Below are 17,787 nucleotides of genomic sequence, written 5' to 3'. Positions count from 1 at the left end.
TCATATCAATAATCTTGATTTTTCAAGGACATTGGAAATGATAGAATAATAATGTCACATAATTACTCATTTACTTCATCCCACATAAAACACAAATGTGTCAGTAAAAATCTCAATACTTTCATTACCAGTATGAATGCTAAAGACAGTTAAACATTTTTTGCATATCTTCATTCCTTTCTCCTCTAACTTAAAAAATAATTGTATTTTTTCTACATTGTCAAAATATATATCTACTATATACCATATGCTCTCCTTTCAAACCATCTCTTAGTTTTACTCCTCAAGTGTATTTAATTTTTACCTCCATTCCTTATGTTCATACCTCCAAAGATTGTCTGAAACTTGTTCTCCAATAAATTCCTTACAAACAAGTTGTGAGAACAATGTTCTATGACATCTTGCATGATAATAAGTATTTTGGTTTTTACACTTTCAAGTCAGATGGGCCCTGGCCAGTAACTCAGTTGGTTATAGTGTCATCCTGATACACCAAGGTTGCAGATTCAATCCCCTGTCAGGTGCATACAAGAATCAACCAATAGCCAAAACCGGTTTGGCTCAGTGGTAGAGCATCGGTCTGCCGACTGAAAGGTCCCAGGTTCAATTCCGGTCAGGGGCATGTGCGTTGGTTGCGGGCACATCCCTGATAAGGGGTGCAAGAGGCAGCTGGTCGATGTTTCTCTCTCATCGACGTTTCTAGCTCTCTCTCTCTCTTCCTCTCTGTAAAAAAATCAAAATATATTTTTTTTAAAAAAGAATCAACCAATGAATGCATAAATAAGTGGTACAACAAATTAATGTTTTTGTTTCTCTCTCCCCCTTTTTATTTCTCTCTAAAAGTCAATAAATAAATAAAATGTTTAAAGTTAATTTGACTGAATATAATATCATATGTCAAAACTTAAATTGTAAATTTTAATAATGTGTAGTTTATTGTATATCAATTATGACTCAGTGAAGCAGTTAAAAATACTTGGTCCACATATTTTCTTACTTTAAATATCTGAAATATGTTACTCCACTTTATTCTGGCTTAAAATATTTGTGTCAAAAAATATCTGGTCTTTCATAAGTGATTATTTTTCCTAAGTCACTTGAATGTTTAGTCTCTTCCTTTAAAATACAGTGATTATAGTAAACTTTTTGTGGATGTTCTGGGTTGTTCTGAATTGTTTCTTTCAGATACATGGTGAGCCCTTTTAATATGTAATTTCAAATCTTTTTCATTTCATAAAAGTTTTCTTGAAGTTTATATTACATATTTATTTTGTTCCCTGCCTAATCTTCTAGGAATCCTATTGTATGTACGTTGGATCTTTTACCTAATATATTTGAAATTTTCTATTAAATCCTTTTCATTTATTTCTAAAGCTTTTCTCTTTTGCATCTTTTATTTCCCATAAGACATTGTCTTTTGTGTTTATTGACTCCTGTGTTTGTTCTGGTTTAATCTTCCTTTCCAAATTTTTTTTTTTATTTCCAATTATCTTCTGAGTTCTCTTACTTCATTTCTGAATTTTATTATTCTGGTTTATGTTATTCTTTTATATTTTCTATTCACTTCTTTAGCATGTTTTGGAATATTAGGTTATAGTTTTTAATCTATTTTGTAGGCATTTCTTTCTGGCACTTGCTTATTCTCTTAAAAATTTTATATGGCATTTTTATCTCAGTCCTTTTTTGTTGCTCAATTTTATGTGAAGTTGGTTTTCTTTAACTTGTGAAGGGAGGGCTGACTTAGGAAATTGTTTCTCATTTCATGGCTCTAAAGTTCCCTTTTCTGTATTTTTTTGTGAAGTGTTTAAAAAAATGAAACTCACCTTCTGATATGTTCTGGTTCTTTAGAATGTAGAACCTTTATCACTTTTATCTGTAATACGTTTTGGGTTTTGTTTGTTTGTTTGTTAGTTTGTTTTCCCCTTTGATCTCTGTTCCATTCTACTTGGATTCTTTTCCCAACATCTTATCTGCAGTTTGAGACTTTGTCCTGAAAGGAAGTTTTGGCCAGTGGGTTCTGAGAGTTCATTTCCAGCCTCTTCAGATCTTTCTGCAAACTACTTAAATCACTGATGGCAGAAGTAGGCATACCCCTCCCAGTTTCAGTCTGTATTTCTCAAATGGACTTGCTGAGCTTTGAAGTGAATATTTGCGGATTCCTTTGGATTCTTAGGTTCATCGGGTACTCTGTTGTTTCTCTCAGCTTCTTCCTGCACGGATGCAAATGCCATGCTGCTCTCTTCCTGTCCGTGCTGATGGGAATACCTTATCATCTAGTTTGGTTTAGATGTTGTCTATGAGTATGGGTTTTGTTGTCCTGGTAACTCTGGTACACTTTTATGTGTGTTTTTGGTTTTAAAAATCATGCTATTGCCATCTCCCCAAAAACCAATTAAATTTATTATTTTCTACTTGTTCTCTCTAGATCCTCAGACAGATCCTAAACTGCCTGAAGGGTTGTCAGGATCTCACACAGACTGGCTTACATTAAATGTTGGAGGGCGGTACTTCACAACCACACGGTAGGTGCGTGTGCATGTGTGTAGCTGTGTGTCGGGGGTCCTATGTATCATTTGTTCTTCAATTTACTGATTTCTTTAGAAGATATTGAAATGCTGCTTAAATATACTGCAAACTATTTTTTAGAAAGTTTATTTTAAAGAAAAGAAAAGAAAAATGATTCAGAGATCATTTCTGAGAAAGCATGAGTTAGTATTATGGAACATGCTTTTTAGATATTCAGTAATACTTATGCAATGCAAGTAAAAATTAACAATATTAAAATTCATAGAGACTACAACTGCTTATATTAAAGGTATAGGAAAAATAAGTTTAGGTCAAGAATATTGTGATATAATAGCTTGCAAGACAGATAGAATCGTGTGTGTTTTTTTATAAAATGGGAACTAAAGCAAAGGAAGTGCCAGAGTAGAAGAGATTTTGATAAATGGCAACTTACCGCACGTTTTTGTTCCCCAGCATCGCTCCTACCAGGTGATAGCATGCATCTTTTTGAGAGAACAGCTGGGATCGAGTGTACTCTTGACTTAAATATGTTTGTTTATAAAGACAAATGGAGAAATCAATTTTTTTCCCTGAATTCTTAGGAGCACTTTAGTGAACAAAGAACCCGACAGTATGCTGGCCCACATGTTTAAGGACAAAGGTGAGTGCAACATAGGATTTTTCCATTTTGTGTGATCTCTTTGTATTGACTGTATATCTTTTGTCCTTTATTTTTTAATGATAGCATTATTTTTACACAAGAAAAAAACTTACTGTTATGTTCCACAATTTTTCTTCCACAAATTTCTAACTTTTTTTTCATTATGGGGGACTTCATTTTAATGGTGACACAGGTGTCTGGGGTAATAAGCAAGATCGTAGAGGAGCTTTCTTAATTGACCGAAGTCCTGAGTATTTTGAACCTATTTTGAACTACTTGCGTCATGGACAACTCATTGTAAATGATGGCATTAATTTACTGGGTGAGTTTTTATTATAATGCTTCATGCTTTTGTAAGTTTATAATCTTTATTGTTTTCACTTGCTTAGTAAGTTAGTGTATTTTCAGCCGAGACCATTTTGGCTCAGTGGATAGAGCGTCGGCTTGGGGACTAAAGGGTCCTGGGTTTGATTCCGGTCAAGGACATGTAACTTGGATGTGGGCACATCCCCAGTAGGGGGTGTGCAAGAGGCAGCTGATCGATGATTCTCTCTCATCGATGTTTCTAACTCTCTATCCCTCTCTCTTCCACTCTGTGAAAAATCAATAAAATATATATAAAAAAAAGTATATTTTCATAAAGTTGAAGGTATTATATATCTAAATGTTTTACTTGTACAGTTGACCCTTAAATAACACGCGTTTGAACCACCCAGTCCTCTTACACATGGATTTTTTTTTTTAATAAATAGCATACAGTTGACCCTCCCTGTCTGCAGGTTTTACATCAACATTTTTTTTCTAAACCTCACCTGAGGATATTTTTCCAATTGCTTTTAGATAGAATTGGAGGGAGAGAGTGGAAAGGGAGAGAAGAAAAGAAAGAGAGAGAAAAACATCAATGTGAGAGAAACATCAGTTGGTTTCCTCTAGTCCACACCTCAAATGGACTGGGGAATGAACCCACAATCCAGGTACATGCCCTTGATTGGGAATCAAACCCATCACCGTTTGGTGTGCTGGCCGATGCTCTAACCATTGAGCACACTGGCCAGGGCATCAATAATATTTTCAATGTACAGTTGAGAATACCCAGATGCAGAGGGCCAACTGGATGTATCGTTCTATACCATTTTTTATAAGGGACTTGAGCATCAATGGATTTGGGTATTTGTTGGAGTCCTAAAACCAGTTTCCCACAGATATCAAAAACAACTGAACTATTGGGGGATTAAAAAATTATATGCATATTTTTGAGTGTGTGGGAGTTTTTACCCTTAATCCCCATTGTTCAAAGGTCAGTTGTATTGTATATGAGTGTATATAGCAGCGATTTTCAACCTTTTCATCTCATGATACACATAAACTACTAAAATTCTGCAGCTCACCAAATAAAATATTTTTTGTCAATCTAAAAAAAAGTAGGTATAATTTTTATTTATTCACACCTGTTGGCTATTGTTGTGTTGGCTGATGTCATTTTTTATTTTTTTTATTTGACAGTCTGAGAGAAAAGAAGTCAGGCAGTGCATGTTTTAAAATTCTAGCAGCATACCAGTGTGCCTCTTGTGGGACATCTGTATGAGGCAGCACACGGGTTGAAAATCGCTGATATATTGGCATAGAAATAGTTATAGGCACAAGTAGATAGTCTTGTGGAAAGTCTGAGTCCCCTTTGAGTGTTAAAAATAACACTGATTGAAACTTCCAGTCAAGATGGAGAAGTCTCTGGCACCCTAGGCCCACACAGGGCAATAATTGGGCAGATACACTCCGGATCCCCACATTCCCCACCACTCCTTAAGCCCTACCAAAGTCAGTCACTTGGAGGCCTATGCACTTTGACTCTGCAACCACAGCTGTGTGGGGGCGGGCTGGAAAAAGGACAAGGGCATCTGCCAACATTCTTTCCCTGACTTAAATAATCTTTTCTATACTTTTTTAGCTAAATCTCACCTCGATTCAATTAGTCCACTAATTTGAGAACTATTCTAGTATTTCAATACCTATTTCCCTGAAGCTAACATGAATTTTCTGAAACCTAGTTTGATATAGGAAAAAAAATTATAAAACCTGTAACTTAATAATAATTTAAAATATATAATTTAATATTAATGATTTATGGAGGACCTGCCACGTAGGTGCCAAGTATTATACCAGATAACAAATACACATTATTTCTGACAACTTTGTTTTCATGATAATAATACATTTCATAAATGTCGAGGCGTTGGTTAAGAGAAAGAGTGTAGCTTCTTCAAGTCAAAATCCGAGCTGGGATCAAATCCAGATCTTACTGGTGCTAACAGAAAATGCACTAAATATCACATTCTTTACTAAACTGTCCCTCAGGGACAGTTGTATTTATAAGGCTTTCCTGGAAGTTTTTAAGGTTTAGTTTTGAGCCTAGAATTGGACAAACATTCTTACCACCCTCCCTGGGAGGTTCTGATTTACTCATAAAAACTTGGCAAACTGAGAGTGAGGCCCTTAGAGTCTCATTTTGCTGGGTTTCTACCAGGGACAGATACTGAAGTATGACTGTCCTTCCTGAGGAATCCAGAGAGGAAGCCACTCCGGGGTGGACAGAAGATGTTGTCCCAGAGCAGCTCCCTGAGTGGTGTGCTAGTCCTTAAATGGCCTTTGTTTTGCAGCTGGAATATTGGAGGTGGCATTGGGTTTATCCAAAAAGATTGTAATGTTTTTCCCAGATAACTGCTGTAGTTTTCTTTATCTAATTGTAGTTACTCTTATCTTGGAAACATTTGAAGGGAGAGATTACACCTCTTACTAACTTTGTAATTCTTCAGTCCTTTTAAAAAAAAGTAAACTCAGGCTATTGAAGTATTCATTTTAAAGAAAATAGACCTCGATTTATTTCTACACTAGAGACTGGATACACGAAATTCGTGTCAGAGTAGGCCTTTGCAGCTGCGGTGGCTGCCTCAATCCCTCCATCACAGCTGCCTCCATCCCTTGCAGCTGTGGCAGCGACCTCTGCTTTGTCCAGAAGGTCATCTGGAAGGTCGTCTGGACTGCCATTTGATTTGCATATTACACTTTTATTATTATAGACTAGAGGCCTGGTGCACGAAATTCGTACACTCAAGGCGGGGTCCCTCAGCCTGTATTGTGAGAGGACGCTGGCCAGGCTGAGGGACCCCACCCTTGCACCATCGGGGCCAGGGAGGGACGAGGGAGGTTGGCCAGCCAGGGAGGGGCTACAGGAGGGCTCCAGGGCATGTCCAACCCATCTTGCTCAGTCCTGATTGGCCGGACCCCAGCAGCAAGCTAACCTACCGGTTAAAGTGTCTGCCTGCTGGTGGTCAGTGCACATTATAGTGAGCAGTTGAGCAGCCTTAGCATATCATTAGCATATTACACTTTGATTGGTTGAATGGACAACCAGACACTTAGCATATTAGGCTTTTATTATATAGGATACTCTGATGAAAAGTTTTATTGACAGATGAGAAAGTATATGTAATAAGTCACCAGGACAATCCACAGATTTTCTTTACCAAACTAAGAAAAGTAAATGATAGATTAAAATCCCTTTTATCTTTTAGAAGTCTTTTTTTAAATTGATTCTTTTATTAAAAAAAAAAAAAAAAAAAAAAAAGGTTTCACCACAACCCATTTGGCTCAGTGGATAGAGTGTTGGCCTGTGGACTGAAGGGTCTCAGGTTCAATTCCGGTCAAGGGCATGTACCTTGGTTGCAGGCACATACCCACTAGGGAGTGTGCAGGAGGCAGCTGATTGATGTTTCTCTATTATAGATGCTTGTAACTCTCTATCCCTCTCCCTTCATCTCTGTAAAAAAATCAATAAAATATATAAATATATATATATATATATATATACACACACACACACACACATAAAAGTTTTCTAAATTATACTTTTGACTTCTGCTTTGAAATTTACTTTTATTCATTTCTATAATTTCCTAATTCAGTAAGTCTTAAGATATTTGGGACATACTGATTTAGATCTGTTCCACTGGAAAGGTCAGTGAAAAGTTAAGGTTAGGTAAACTATTTTTTATTGGATTCACAATCAAACCACTATATCAATTATTTGAGGAATATGTGGTGTTAGGATTTTTGGCTTATGGCTTCTTTATAGTAATTTTTAGAAATAATTTTGAAATATGGAAGACTTTTATTCTATTTCATTTGTTTTTCATATTTTTTCTTTTGATAAATGTAAACTACCTACTTTTTTTACAAATATTTTAAAATATCCTATTATGTTCTAAACAAGAGTTATTTTTCTTCAATATTGATTGATAATCTGCTTGTTGAATTTCACTTCTTTTGTGATAATTTAACATAAAGAATTATATAAATATTAAAACGAAGTTTTCTGTAACAGTCACATCCTTTTTATTATGATAGGGGTGTTGGAAGAAGCCAGATTTTTTGGTATTGACTCACTGATTGAACACCTAGAAGTGGCAATAAAGGTAAGCTTCTTTCTACACTAGCCAATATTACATTTGTTGTAGCTATCTCCCAAAATGCTCCACTAATTTCTTAATATCTCTTTTCAAGAATTCTCAACCACCAGAGGATCATTCACCAATATCTCGAAAGGAATTTGTCCGATTTCTCCTAGCCACTCCAACCAAATCAGAATTGCGTTGCCAGGTAATTAAAACAGACATTTAAATGAGTTATGTCAGCAAATCTGTGAGTAATGTTTTATGTTCTTGTAGGATTTTTTTATTTCTGCTTCATTTTCTTTTTTAATGCAAGATATAATCTAATTATGGGCCGTAGCACTGATGTAATCCCAAAATGGTTAGCAAAAAAAGAGCTATGTAATAGCTTTTTTTATTGTCCAATTATTCAAGTTATATCTCACATAGAAGTCTTTGAGTAGTGCACTGAAATCAGCAATTAAAATAAAACATCAATTGTTTGTACAGTCGTGCATGACTAGTCAGTGGCAGATACTTTTTAAAAAAACATATTTTATTGATTTTTTATACAGAGGAAGAGAGAGGGATAGAGAGTTAGAAACATTGATGAGAGAATCATCGATCAGCTGCCTCTTGCACACCCCCTACTGGGGATGTGCCCACAACCAAGGTACATGCCCTTGACCAGAATCGAACCTGGGACCTTTCAGTCCACAAGCTGACGCTCTATCCACTGAGCCAAACCGGTTTTGGCAGTGGCAGATACTTTTATGTTTATGTTTATAGCATTAAAGTTTTTAAAAACCACAATATTTGCTTTTTAAAAAGAAACTATCTTGAATTGTTTAATTAAAAAATTACTCATATATAAAACCCTAAGCGACCTTTGACGCTAAGCGCAGGAGCTACCCTCTGGAGGTGATGGGCTCCCACAGTGGGAGCAATGCTTAATTGACTGACAGGCACCAGACACTGGGCTCATGGCTGGCAAGCACTGCTGCAATGGTGTGAGCCTCTCCCCGCTCCACGGCAGCACTACCAAACGGGCAGCCGGAACAGCGGGCCAGGATGAGTGGGAGTGGTACAGCCCCAGCCCAGGCTCAGGCTATCCCCGCCACCTGCCGCTTCACGCACTACTACATCTCTTAGGGGATGTCAGACTGCCTGGTTTGCCCGATCCCTGCAGGCCAGGCAGAAACCAACTGTCCAACATCCCCCAAAGGGTCCCAGGTTGCTAGAGAGAGCAGGCCAGGTTGAGGGATCTCACCAGTGCATGAGTCCGTGCACCAGGCCTCTAGTGTAAATATAATTAGGTTTAACAAAAAACAATAGTAGGTTGCGGAGAAAAAGGAACCCTCGTGCACTGCTGGTGGGAATGCAGACTGGTGCAACCACTGTGGAGAACAGTGTGGAGTTTCCTCAAAAAACTGAAAATGGAACTCCCATTTGACCCAGTAATCCCACTTCTAGGAATATATCCCAAGAAACTAGAAACACCAATCAGAAAGGATATAAGCACCCCTATGTTCTTAGCAGCACAATCTACAATAGCCAGAATTTGGAAACAGCCTAGGTGCCCGTCAGCAGATGATTGGATCCAAAAACAATGGTACATCTACACAATGGAATACTATGCTGCCATAAAAAAGAAGGAATTCTCATCATTTGCAGCAACCTGGATGGAATTGGAGAACATCATGCTGAGTGAAATAAGCCAATCAATGAAAGAGAAACACCACATGACCCCACTCATTTGTGGATAATGAAGATCATTATAAACTGATGAACCAAAAGATAGATATAGAGACAGTAAAGCAACAAGCAGATTGTCAAATTACAGCGGGGAGGGGAGGAGGATCTGGGGGAGATAATAGATCAACCGAAGGACTTTTATAAATGCATATAAGTACAACCAATGGACATAAAACTCTGGGGAGGGAGGGGATATGTGGGAGGGAGGGAGGGGGGCAAAAAAAAATCATTAAAATATGTAAAAAAATAAATCAATTAATTAAAAAAATAAATAAAATGAATGCTCTACACTTACCATATTAAAAAAAAAACAAAAACAAAAAAAAAACAATAGTAGTCAGCAGGTATGTGTCTAACAGAGATCTCTCTATAGAAAATTCTTCCCATAAATGTGGTATTGCCAGGCTGCACTCTAATGTTAATTGCAAATAGTTTCTTTTACTAGAACCCAGTCAGGACACTGAATTTGTACATCTAAGTTCCATCTGATCGTGTTTTGTAATAAATTCCAAATTACTGAACCACCAATTGCTTCTAAAAAACTTGGTGGTTAGGTAGAATAATTAAATTTAATGTAACAAATAGGTGAAATATGGTGACAATTTGTGTTTTTAATTTCAGGGTTTAAACTTTAGTGGTGCTGATCTTTCTCGTTTGGACCTTCGATACATTAACTTCAAGATGGCCAATTTAAGCCGCTGCAATCTTGCACATGCCAATCTCTGCTGTGCAAATCTTGAACGAGCTGATCTCTCTGGATCAGTGCTTGACGTAAGAATCATTTTTGGTTACAAGAGAAAATTAAATTGTTAGTCTATTGAGCATTCTCAAAGAGCAGAAATTACATCTTTCTCTTACTGAAGCATTTACTTAAACACTGATAAAACTGAAGGTTTTGAAAGTAAAATGGGTTGGTTTTCTAACTTTGGCTCTCTCTTACTCTTCACATATATGTGTTTACATGTATTAGGTACACGTAGATTTGTGTGTGCACATATGTATATGCATGTATGTATAGAAAAAATATCTGTGTTAATTTGAGATTAGATGATACATGTAGAACCAACAGTGAAATTTACTAACTTCTAGCTTTGTTTGTCTGCATATCTATATATGTCTTTTGAATTAACAGCACCTAATATAGTACTTGCTTTTAGTAGTCATTGAATAAATGTTTCTCAAATTTTATAATTTTGGAAGTAGACTCAAAAGCATGATGTTAATTTTCCAACCCATGAACCACAGTATAGTCTCCCTCTTGTTTATATCTTCCTCTATCTCTTTTTTTAATGTCCTGTAGTTTTCTGAGTTCAAGTCTTTTACCTCCTTGTTTAAGTTTATTCCTATGTATCTTAAATTTTTTGTTGTTGTTGCTATGGTAAATAGGATTTTTTGTGTAGTTTCTCTTTTAGAGAACTCATTATTGGTATACAAAAAAATGCCATAGATTTCTGGGTATTAATTTTGTAATCTGCTACATTGCCGAATTCATATGTTAAATCTAGTAGTGTTTTGGTGTGAAGTCCTTAGGGTTTTCTATGTACAATATCATGTCATCTGCGAATAAGGGGAGCTTTATTTCCTCATTTCCAATTTGAATACCTTTTATTTTTCCTCATGTCTGATCACTGTGACTAAATTTCCAGTACTATGTTGAACATGAGTTGTGAAAGGGGACCTCCCTGTATTGTTCCTGATATTAAAGGAAGCGCTTTTAGTTTTTTGCCATTGAGTCTGATTTTAGCTGTAGATTTGTCATAGATGGCCTTTCTTACTTTGAGGTATGATCCCTCTCTTCCCACCTTGTTGACAGTTTTTGTCATATACGGGTACTGAATTTTATTTAATGCATTTTCTGCATTTATTAATATAATTATGTGATTTTTATCATTCATTTTGTTTGTTATGTATCACATTTATTGATTTGTGAATATTGTACCAACCTTTTTATTCCAGAATAAAACCCTCCTGGTCATGGTATGTGATCTTTATAATGTATTGCTGAATTTGATTTGCTAATATTTTGTTGAGGATCTTTGCTTATCAGGGATATTGGCCTATAATTTTCTTTCTTTGTAGTGTCTTTATCTGGCTTTGGAATTATAGTAATGCTGGCCTCATGAAGAGTTTGGAAGTTTTCCCTTCGCTTGAATTTTTTAGAATAGCTTGAGAAGGGTAGGTGTTGGTTTTTCTTTGAATGTTGGGTAAAATTTGCCTGTGAAGCCATCTGGTTCAGGGCTTTTATTTGCTGGGAGTTTTTTAAATTACGACTTCGATTTTATTAATTGTTACCAGCTTATACAGTGTTTTTTGATTCTTCCTGATTGAGTTTTGGAAGATTATATGTTTCTGGGAATTTGTCTATTTCATCCAGGTTATCCAATTTGTTCACATATAGTTGTTCATGATATTTTCTTCCTATCCTTTGTATTTCTGTGATGTCAGTTGTTACTTCTCCTTTTTCTGTCTTCTTTATTCCTTCTCCGTTCCATGAGTCTGGCTAAAGGTTCATCAATCTTTTTCTTTTTTTAATCCTCACCCAAAGATATTTTTCCATTGATTTCTTAGAGAGAGTGGAAGAGAAAGGAAAAAGACAAAGAGAAATATCGATGTGAGAGAAATACATTGGTTGCCTCTTGCACATACCCTGACCAGGGCCCAGGCCAGAGAGTATCCTGCAACTAATCAAACCCAGGACCCTTTGGTCCCAGGTTGGCACTCTATGCACTAAGCCAACTGGCTAGGGCAGGTTTATCAATCTTGTTTATCTTTTCAAAAAACTAGCTCTTGGTTTCATTGATCTTTCATTCTTTCTGTTTGTTTGTTTGTTTGTCTCTATGTCATTTATTTCTGCTTTGATCTTGATTATTTTCTTCTATTTACTCTAGGCTTGGTTATTCTTTTTCTAGTTATTTTAGGTGGAGGATTAAATAGTTTGAGATTTTTCTTGCTTCTTGAGGTAGGCCTGTAATGCTGTGAACATCCTTCTCAGGACTGCTTTTACTGCGTCCCATAGATTTGGGGTTGTTATGTGCTCATTTTCATTTGTTTCTAGGAAGTTTTTTTGTTTGTTTGTTTCTTTCTTTCTTTCTTGATCTCATTGGTACCCATTCTTTGTTTAATAACATGCTATTTAGCCTCCATGTGTTTGAATATTTTTGAGTGTTTATATTGTAGTTGATTTCTAGTTTCATACCATTGTGATCTGATAAAATGCTTGATGTGATTTCAATCTTCTTGAATTTATTAAGACTCATTTTGTGTCCTAATATGTGATCTATCTTTGATAATGTTCCATGAGCACTTGAGAAGAATGTATATTCTACAGCTTTGGGATGAAATGTCCTACATGATCTAGTATATCATTTCCGGTCGCTATTTCCTTGTTTATTTTTTGTTTGGATGATGTATTCAATGTTGACAGCGGGCTGTTCGGTTCCCCTACTATGACTGCATTACCTTCATTCTCTTCCTCATAATACACCATCAGGTATTGTTGTTTTTTTATATTTACTAATAGGTGTTCCTATATTGGGTGCATCTATTTTTACCAGTGTTATGTCCTCCTGATGGATCAGTCTCTTTAGTATTATGTAGTGACCTTTGTTTCTTTTATAACCTTTGTCTTGAAATCTATTTTGTCAGATATAATATTGTTAACCCAGTTTTTTTGTTTGTTTGTTTCCACCTGCATGGGATATTTTTGTCCATCTCTTCACTGTCAGTCTGTGTGAATCTTTTGTTTTGAGGTGGGTCTCTTTTGGACAACATTTATATATAATGTTTTTTTTATCCATTTAGCTGTCCTATGTCTTTTGATGAGAGCATTTAATCCATTTACATTTAAGGTTATTTTTATTTTTAAAAATCTTTATTGTTGAGAGTATTACAGATGTCCCTCTTTTCCACCCATTGATTAATTGCTACTGTAATAAAGAAATAGAAAAATCCATACCCCTAACAAGTTTATCCTTTCCTTATCCACATTTCTACTGTCGTTTGTCATTCCCAGAGCTGTTTATAAAAATAGAAACAAATGTATCAGAGTTCTTACTCCCCAACTTCATCTAAACTGTTAATTATTTTTTAACACAGTTCTAAGTTTGTATTAATTTCAATTAGAAAAGTCTTTGTTGTGAGCAGAAAATAATTGTTAGTATATGGAAGTGAGCTTTACTTCCCATTTTTCTATTTTTTTTTTCTTTTACGGTGACAAGATATAAATTCTGAAACTTTCTAAATTAAAATCATAATAGCTGGAGAGTGAGAGAAAGAGAGCAGTTAGCCTGTTGATAGCTATCAATAGCTCTGGTGAAAGACTGTTTACATTCCTGTATATCTGTTAGAATTTAGAATTAATTTCCAGCTGCTATTTCTGAGATTTTCCAAAAGAGAATAGCCAGGCACCACAAGGCCTCCCCTGTTTATTTACACATTGGTGTTTGTCTGGGTTGGGTTTTTTTTCCTCTCTCTTCCTCTCTCTAAATCTATAAAAATTATAATAATAAAATAGACTTTTTCAGCCATGGAAGTTAAACATTTTTTGTTGCCGAAACAGGTTTGGCTCAGTGGATAGAGCATCGGCCTGTGGACTGAGGGGTCCCAGGCTCGATTCCAGTCAAGGGCATGTACCTTGGTTGCCGGCACATTCCCAGTAAATGGTGTGCAGGAGGCAGCTGATCGATGATTCTCTCTCATAGATGTTTCTAACTCTCTATCTCTCTCCCTTCTTCTCTGTAAAAAATCAATAAAATATATTAAAAAACAAAAACAAAACATTTTTTGTTTAACAACTGTTTGAGCCAATTTTTTCTTTTCCAAACAATATTCTGAATCTTAATCTTTTCTTTGCCAGTTTGCAAATCTCCAGGGAGTCAAGATGCTCTGTTCTAATGCAGAAGGCGCATCCTTGAAACAGTGTAATTTTGAAGATCCTTCTGGTATTAAAGCCAATTTAGAAGGTGAGATTCTGTCTATAATTACCTTTTCTATGGGGAAAACACACCATTAAATAAAAAGCCCAGCAAAGTAATAGTTACAGGTAAATCATGACCATAGCTGGGTAGATTTCCTCTGTCACCATGCTTGGAGAATTTGCACAAAAGTCAGTCATATCTTGGTCTGAGTCATAGGCTAACCAACATTGAGAACTCGGAGAGATCCAGACTCTGACATTTAATGAGGCCTCAATCAGAGAATTAAATGTCAACATCTTAAACTTCCAAACACAGCACATATTCTTATGCTGACCAAAATTAAGAATTTCAGTTTGCACAAAGCCAGACAGTTTTTGTCATTTTTAAATGTAATGTTTTTTTTATGAATTTCTTATTGCTCTCTTGTATAATATCTGTGCACACTGGTCACTTTGTTTACTTGTGTATTTCGAAGGTATAGTACTTTTCTCCCTTGTCAAACTTATGGAGGCATGTTATAAAAGTGCTAATTATCCTAAGACCGAATTGAATTACTCCCTCAAAAATATAGACTAAAACATTCTTAAGTCTGAGCTAACACATCATTATCAGTGAACTCTAGATGAAAGTAGATTGAGACACTGAGATTTTTGGTTCAGAATCCTTTTCAAAAGTTAGAGGGCCCTGTCATCATTCTTCTCCATTTAAGTCTTAAAGTGGTTTTGTTGAAGGTAGGTGACAATACATATTTTCAAGTTCAACTAATCCCCAAATATGTTCACTCAAGGTGCTAATCTAAAAGGTGTGGATATGGAAGGAAGTCAAATGACGGGCATCAACCTGAGAGTCGCCACCTTAAAAAATGCAAAGTTGAAGAATTGTAACCTCAGAGGAGCAACTCTGGCAGGAACTGATTTGGAGGTGAGTCACCAGTTCTTAAAGTTTCTGTTGGCATTGGCCACATGGCTCAGTTACCTGGAGCTTCCTCCCATACACTAAAAGGTTGCAGATTCTATTCCCAGTTCTGGTACATGCCACATTCCTAGGCTGTTGGTTCCATTCCTAATCAGACGCTTAAGGGAGACAACCATCGATATTCCTCTCATGCTGATGTTTCTCTTTCTGTTTCCCCCTTTCTCTCTCTCTAAAAATCAGTAAGAATATCCTCAGGTGAGGATTGGGGGAAAAAGTTTTTGTTAATCTAAAATCACTGAGTACTTCATACAAAATTTATTGAAATCATAAAATAGTTGTATGGCCCTGGTGGGATACCTTAGTTGGTAAGAGCAGTAGTCAGCATACTCATTAGTCAACAGCCAAATATCAACAGTACAACGATTGAAATTTCTTTTGAGTGTCAAATTTTTTAAACTTAAGCTTCTTCTAACGCCACTTCTTCAAAATAGACTCACCCAGGCCGTGATATTTTGTGGAAGAGCCACACTCAACTGGCCAAAAAGCCACATGTGGCTCCCAAGCCGCAGTTTGCTGACCACGGGGTTAGAGTATCCGATACACCAAGATTGCAGGTTTGAGTTCCAGGGCACATACAAGAATCAACCAATGAATGCATGAATAAGTGGGACAACAAATCAATCTCTCTCTCTCTCTCTCCCTCCCTCTCTCTCTCCCCCCTCTTCCATTCCTCCTTCCTCTCTCTCTCTAACATCAATCAGTCTATAAATTAACTGGCTCATAAGAACTTCCGGATGACATGCCAGAACAGCTGGAGGGATGTTTTCCTTTCAAGTGCTTGTTAAGCCTGAATTCCAGAGCAGGATCATTTCCTAAGTCAAGAGATGCCAGTTTCAGATGGGAAAATTCATTTGACATTCTAAGTTCATTTTATTTCTCACTTTTCCTTGAGTTTTTCTCATGTAGATAAGTTTGATAGATGCTTTATTGAACTAATTTATCATTTTTCTTCAGTTTCAATTTCAAACAGTTAATGGGGCCAGATTATTTCGTGAACTATTTGAGAAATTTAACTGGTATCCAGGTTTAAAATCAGATTGAGGAAAGCCTATTCTAAATTGGCATCATATTCTTTTTAATTCTCAAGGTGAAATTTTAATTCGGCTTTCTCATCAGCTCTGTATTCTATGCTTTGTCTTGATTTGCCAATTTTGCCAGCTGGCTCAGTAGCTATGGATAGGCCTGCCTTGGCACTGGCCAGTAGCATTTCCTGTAGTGCTGGGCATGCTCCGTGTCTGTTCAGCACAGTAGCCATCAGCCCACATGGCTTTTGAGCACTGCAAATGTGGGTAGTGTAGGTGGGAAATGAATTTTTAAGTTTATTTAATTTTAATGCATTTAAATGTAAAGGGGCACATTTGGCTAGTGCTATCATATTAAACAGCACAGCCTTATACAATAAAATATGGCATAGACTGGATTGTAGAGAACAAAACAAAATTTGCTGTTCATTTTTTAAAAAATGTTTTGCCCTGTTCTCTTAATAGCTCAAAGCAGCAGAATAGCAGTTCCTATTAAACTTAAAGGCAAGCCCTAAGCTGGTTTGGCTCAGTGGATGGAGTGTCGGCCTGTGGACTCAAAGGATCCCAGGTTTGATTCCAGTCAAGGGCATGCACCTTGGTTGCAGGCACGTCCCCAGCAGGGGGTGTGCAAGAGGCAGCTGGTCGATATTTCTCTCTCATAAATCAATGAAATATATTTTTTAAAAACAAACTTAAGGGCAAAAGTGGCAGCCTACAGCTGAAGATATAAATTAGTTAAGCACCATTACTTAATTTGTTATTATTTGTTGCCATCACCTAAGATGATGACTTTTTTCCCTTGATTTTAGATGCCACGTAGTCAATGGTTAAACAGCAAAAGCCTCCCTCTGTCCGAGTGATTGTAAAGATTAATGAGGTTGACTCTTGGGGGGCAGCAGCTGACATTCTGCCCTAAAAGGCTATGTGCTGTCACCCTTCTCTAGCTATGGTCCCCACCATCCCCAGGGACTTACTCAGAATCTCGTCTCATCTGTCACACTACAATCTCAAGAGAAATTTAAAAGCAGTTTGCAATGATGGTGGTAGTTATGCTGTTATATAGGTTCATTAAAACGAATTGAGCCAAAACCGGTTTGGCTCAGTGGATAGAGAGACCTTGCGGACTGAAAGGTCTCAGGTTCGATTCCGATCAAGGGCGTGTACCTGGGTTGCACACCCAGTAAAGGGTGTACAGGAGGCAGCTGGTCGATGTTTCTCTCCCATCGATGTTTCTAACTTTCTATCCCTCTCCCTTCCTCTCTATAAAAAAATCAATAAAAAATATATTTTAAAGAAAAAACACGAATTGAATTGTGCACATAATTTGGAGGTTAAAAAAAGGTGGTTCGTTGCTATAAAAATGTTAGGGTTGAGGAATGGAATTTAATTATTAAGTAAAATCTGTTTCTCTCAGGTTTTTCAAATAGTGTCTCAATTCTCCCCCCACTGCTTTCATTGTTGTCGTTCTTGGATTGTGGTTAAATTATTTAGATAATATTTACTACATTTGAGTCCACTCTGAATTTTAA

The 17,787-nt window shown here is 36.5% G+C and overlaps 1 protein-coding gene across 1 annotated transcript in view; it reads left to right on the top strand.

Moving 5' to 3' along the window:
- KCTD9 (potassium channel tetramerization domain containing 9) overlaps nucleotides 1-17,787 on the top strand; it is a 32,668-nt gene that overhangs the window by 12,699 nt on the left and 2,182 nt on the right. The window contains exons 4-11 of the mRNA XM_036450438.2: nucleotides 2,426-2,522; nucleotides 3,108-3,166; nucleotides 3,360-3,488; nucleotides 7,568-7,635; nucleotides 7,724-7,819; nucleotides 9,967-10,116; nucleotides 14,201-14,306; nucleotides 15,049-15,182. Of these exons, the coding sequence (XP_036306331.1) occupies nucleotides 2,426-2,522; nucleotides 3,108-3,166; nucleotides 3,360-3,488; nucleotides 7,568-7,635; nucleotides 7,724-7,819; nucleotides 9,967-10,116; nucleotides 14,201-14,306; nucleotides 15,049-15,182 (839 nt within the window). The remainder of the gene's footprint in view (nucleotides 1-2,425; nucleotides 2,523-3,107; nucleotides 3,167-3,359; nucleotides 3,489-7,567; nucleotides 7,636-7,723; nucleotides 7,820-9,966; nucleotides 10,117-14,200; nucleotides 14,307-15,048; nucleotides 15,183-17,787) is intronic.

Source organism: Pipistrellus kuhlii, unplaced genomic scaffold (assembly GCF_014108245.1).
Source record: "Pipistrellus kuhlii isolate mPipKuh1 unplaced genomic scaffold, mPipKuh1.p scaffold_m20_p_21, whole genome shotgun sequence".
NCBI lineage: Eukaryota > Metazoa > Chordata > Mammalia > Chiroptera > Vespertilionidae > Pipistrellus > Pipistrellus kuhlii.
Note: the sequence above shows the minus strand (reverse complement) of the source record. Positions and strands in the feature narration are given on the sequence as shown.